Raw genomic sequence first — 4,918 nt, forward strand, 5'->3', positions numbered from 1 at the left:
CAGTCCCTGCTGCAGAGGGGAAATCCCCCAGCTCCGTGCTGAGCCCGGGCTCAGCTGCCTGGAACAGGAACTCTGCACGTCCCCAGAGCTCTCCTCACACCCCACCTGCTCCCAAGAGCCCTTTCGCTACACTCGTGTGAGCTGGGGTCACCCTCCATCTGCCAGCACCGGAGGAGCCAAAGCCCCACATCCTGTCACAGGCTCACTCCTAACGCAGAGTGCCAGAGGGTGACCCTAGGGAGCCCAGAAGATACCAGACAGAAGACAACGAGGGGATCTGGCTGTGACCCCTGCAAACAACAAAGTCCTGCGCCCACTCCTTACCAGTACTCCTCCCCTCCAGTCATGCACTTCTCGTAGACAGGTCCTTCCAGCTCTCGGTGGCTGGGGAAGATGCCCTCGTGGTTAATGATGATGGTTTTGATGACCTCGTTGACGTGGGCTTGGCAGGACACCGGATCCTGCCCGTCTGGAATGTGCATCAGAGTGGGCCCAAAGCAGATGGCCAGGTTGTAGGGATCCATCATGTTCTCATCGCTGTACTGCGACAAGCTGCAGGCACAAGTGTTAGGAGCTGCGGTGCCGACCTTCCCCGCTCGCTCAGAAAAATCTCCCACCACCGAAGCCCCGGCGCCCAAAACCACGATCCCCACCGAGCCAGACCCCTCTGAGACACAGCCATGGCCAGGCGTGGCGGAGGAAGGAGCAGAACATAGCGCCCCATGGAGCACCGGTGCCACAACGCCAGGGGAGCCCTGACGAAAAGGAGGGCAAGGAGAAACACAGTGGAAGAGGATAAAAAAAAAACGACTCACTGATTAAGGAAAGCAAAAAGATATCTCATGACAACGATGACAGCCCGGGGCAGAGTGACGATGATCTGCTGGATCTGGTGCACTCTCTCGGTGGGGTTCTCGATTTCTGGAACACACAGAGAGAAATCACGTCTTTACAGCTCCTCAGCACCAGACGACACAGCACCGGGGGGGGCGGTTCCAGACCGAGGAACCCCCTGCGCGAGGAAAACAGCAGCCCGGTTCCAGACCCGACCTTAGTGCTGGCTGGGCACTAAGGTGCACAAGAGAATCGGGCACAGTCCTCTTCCCCGAGTGAATTCATTCGTATGTTCGGAGTCAGTATAAACAGCAAAATAAGCATTTCAAGGGTTTATTTTTGAAATAACTGTTTATGCATTATTTTGGTCATTCCTCAACGACTATTTCTCAAAGCCGTTAGTCAACGTGTCGCTGGGAAAGGGAGCACTGCTGGGCCTTCTAGTGCAGCTTTCTAAATGAGGTTTTTATTCGCGTTACTCTTACGGGTCAGCCACCAGGTCCTTCTGAGCCCTGCTGCCCCAGTCTGCCACTGCTCTTAGTGGGAATTTAATCTGAACTGGTTCTGAGCCAGCACTTCAGGTCACTTCTCTCCACAGCAGGGCACAAAGGCCATCGCTGCTCCCAGAAACCAGCTTCCTTCCGCAGGAAGGAGGGTGACCCGGAGATACCCCTCACCTGGGGACCCCTGCCCTGTGCTCCCACCCTCCAGCAGCCCCAGGCAGGAGGACTCGCCACGGGGGCTCAGCACCCTCCTGCAGCAGCTGGCAGCAGGTTCCAGCCCCCAAGGCCACTGGCTTTTTTAAGCCAGTATCTGCTTGATATATTACATAGATAATTAACCCCACGGCTTTTATTCTCCAGAAAGCAGACCAAGAGCGGCAGAGCTCTCCTGAGGGCAGCCAGCCTTCGCTGCGTGCAGGAGACGGTTACGCCACTGTGCTGGCTCAGACGCTGACATTTGCTCATCATAATAAAATCCACTGACAACATGTAGCTGCGCTGCCATTTGTTCAAAAACCTGAGCAAAACTTGGCTTCAGTACAAGGACGGGAATCCTTCTAATGTTTCACTGTGGAAATGTTTCCTTCTGAGGGATGTGTTTATCCCCTGTTATTGTTTACTGGGTTCTCTTCTTCTCCAGTTTGGTTTTACTTGAGAGGACATTTGTTAAAAAAAAATCAGATCAATAAAAACTGGATAATCCCTACAGCAGATATCTGTTCTGAAACGCAGAGCAACACGCTGTCTTGAAGCACTTGCCTTTTTTCACTTAGCAAAATGTTTCCACTGGCTGTAATTCAGAGGAACTGATGGAGGAACCATCACTCATGCGACAGTGCAGGCACACCCCTGAGGGAACCCTCGCAGACAAGGTGCCTTTTCTACCCATCTACTGCCCGTCTGCATTTGAGAGGTGCTTCCACGCACACTCTCCATCCCCCACCCGCAGAAGGGAACACCAGCCCTTCCTCTGCCAACAGCGAGCCCGGCTTCCCCCTCCATCGGTGGGGAACGCTGAGGCTCTGAGGCTTCCAGGGGCACTCAGAGCCTTGCGACACGGGCAACAGCATCCGCATCAAAGAACACACTCCAAATCCCTCACCAGGAGCCGAGGGAATGCCAGGAGCCTCTGAGAGCCCAAACCGCTCAGCTGTGTTTAACCTGTCCACCGCCATTACACCAGGGGACAGAACACCTGCGGCACGGGCAGCGCGCTACTGAGCAGGGCTGCTCTGGGACACCTACGACTCAGCCCGGATTTAAGTGGCAGAAAGTCAGGGGCACTCAAGGCCAGATTTTGAATGGGCACGTGGCACTTCGATTAATTTTAAATCTATCCATAACCGAAAGGTAGAAGGAAAAGGAAAGCTGCGGAATAGAACTAGGTGACCTTCGCTCTCAACTGCCGAAGGCATTACCTTCCAGAAAACGAACAGATGATGTCTGCCACAAAAGGCTCTCAAAAGCTTAATAAATTGTGCAAACTGGCATTAATTGCAGATGGTTCCAAAGCACAAGCCTGTGTGCAGGCACACAGACAGTCATGTCACCAAGCACCGGACACCAGAGAGGGCCCGTCCCCTTCTCTGCGGGCTGTGCTCTGGCAGGGTCCCTGCTCTGCCTGCTGCCAGCCCCTGGGGAGCGCAGCCGGAGCGGGCGCTGCAAGCCAGGCTAGAAATCCCTCAGCAGGGCACGACAGTGGAGCAGAGCGGCTCCTTCCGTTGGTCACAAGACGGGCACGCTGCGCTGCTTTACACCGTGGAACTGGGAGATGACAGTGAATTTTCTACAGCTACTATATAAAAGAAATGTTCTTAAAAAATAAGAGCATGTTCTTCTCCCTCCAGAACAAGCCTGTCCCTGTGTCATTCCCCTCTAGGCATCGCCTGGCTCCCCTGACATCACTCGGTCTCTTGCAGTTGTGCACATTAGCATTAAGGAGGGGGGAAGGAGCCATCAGCAGTGAAAGCGAAACCACTGACTTCAGCACCCGTTCACCAGTCAGACCCCTGCAGCCACCCATGGACCCAGACACTCAAACTCCCAACAACCCCGACGGCTCTCCGGTAAAATAAAGTCATCCGGTAGCCAAAGTGTGCAACATGCTCCTCCATCATCTCTGAATTCATTCTGCCTTCTTCCTCTCCCCCAGGGGAGTAATTTCCATGACTTGTCAGTAAATAAATGTCATCACTACAAGGTTCTGAGAGAACTGAGCTCCAGCTGCGATATCTGATTCTTCGGTTGCAGAGGAACAAGTGGAGCTGGGAGGAGAATTCGGGACAGAACAAGAGGCAGCCAGGCTCTTCCCTACATCAATTCTGGACCTTCGTGATTAAAACCCCTCAGCTTCTACCTCTGCATACAACCCAAAGCACTTCTGGTTTATTTGGGATGGAAAATGCACACAGCAAACACTTGGAGAACAGCTGATGGAGTGAGGTTGAAACCAAGCCTGCTGGAGCAGCTTTGTGAGCAGCCAGGAGTTACTGACCTTGCTGTGCTTAGCAGAAGACGCTGAGCTAAAGGAGCAGAGTCCCTGGCGGTCCCGGGAGCCACGGCTGCAAGACGTGTGCTGGGCTGGCACAGGAACCACCGTTACCCGCTGAGATCCGCGCAGGCGGGACAGCGGCCCAGCCTGTCCAAGCAACTAACGACCCCTCCCACAACCCACAGCCACGGCCACGGGCCTGCTGCACGTGCAGCCCATGGGCTGAGCTCGGGGATGATGCTGGCGATCCTCTTGATCCTCAAAGAGCCACAGCAAGATGTTTGACCTCGCCCTCACCTCCACCGCTGCCGACGCGCACTAAATGGCTTCTGCTATCAACTCCCGTGCGGACCTGTAACCCTTCTTACGGCACAAGCTGATGCCTGCAAATCTCAGGGGCACTTGCCCCATTTATTGCTTCTCTTGTCCCACCCTGTTCTCCGAGAGGAGCAGCCACAGGTACTTACTTATAGTAGATATCAAATCTTGAAACCTTTCCTTGGGAAAGAGGGGGTTTTCCAGTCCTCGGAAATACAGCTTCAAGACTCCAGCCACTGAATTAATGTCACGCTCGTTCTGATCATCAGCCAGGGGATCTTCACCTGCCCAGAGAAGTTTTCATTCCCCGTTACTGTCAGGTTGGACTAACACGGCAAGTGTTTCTTCCTGACCCCGTGGAAAGCCGGCATTCCCCACAGCTCACAACCCCCTCCCTGCGTGCCCTCTGCCAGCACGAGGGGAGTTTCCTCGGGTACTGTGCACAGCATCATGCTGAGACATGCTAGAGCCCTACCTACAACCCCCCCCAGAAGCACACTGTGGAACATGCTTCCGATGCTGTTCAGAGATTAACGCCACGGAGGCCGTTCCCCGCTGCAGACTGTTCCTTTCACAGCTCCCCCTTCACTCGGTGACAGCAGGACTGTCCTGCCCTGTCTCGCCTTGCCCCTTCAATGTGGTTTTCTCAGCAGAACCACTGACAACTCCACAACCAACGCTGCCACCGGGTGCTGGTGCCAACGCTGCTCCTTCCTCCACAAATGGCTGTAGGGAGGAGGCAAGTGGGTCCCCAACAACCTATTTTCTGGCT

The 4,918-nt window shown here is 54.6% G+C and overlaps 1 protein-coding gene across 1 annotated transcript in view; it reads right to left on the minus strand.

The window, feature by feature from the left end:
- Positions 1–4,918, minus strand: part of SRGAP3 (SLIT-ROBO Rho GTPase activating protein 3) — a 50,182-nt gene that overhangs the window by 4,179 nt on the left and 41,085 nt on the right. The window contains exons 13-15 of the mRNA XM_010141222.1: positions 4,296–4,430; positions 816–921; positions 325–552 (exon numbers count right to left, since the gene is read on the minus strand). Coding sequence (XP_010139524.1) covers positions 325–552; positions 816–921; positions 4,296–4,430 — 469 coding nt within the window. The remainder of the gene's footprint in view (positions 1–324; positions 553–815; positions 922–4,295; positions 4,431–4,918) is intronic.

Source organism: Buceros rhinoceros, unplaced genomic scaffold (genome assembly GCF_000710305.1).
Source record: "Buceros rhinoceros silvestris isolate BGI_N320 unplaced genomic scaffold, ASM71030v1 scaffold27648, whole genome shotgun sequence".
In the NCBI taxonomy this organism is placed as follows: domain Eukaryota; kingdom Metazoa; phylum Chordata; class Aves; order Bucerotiformes; family Bucerotidae; genus Buceros; species Buceros rhinoceros.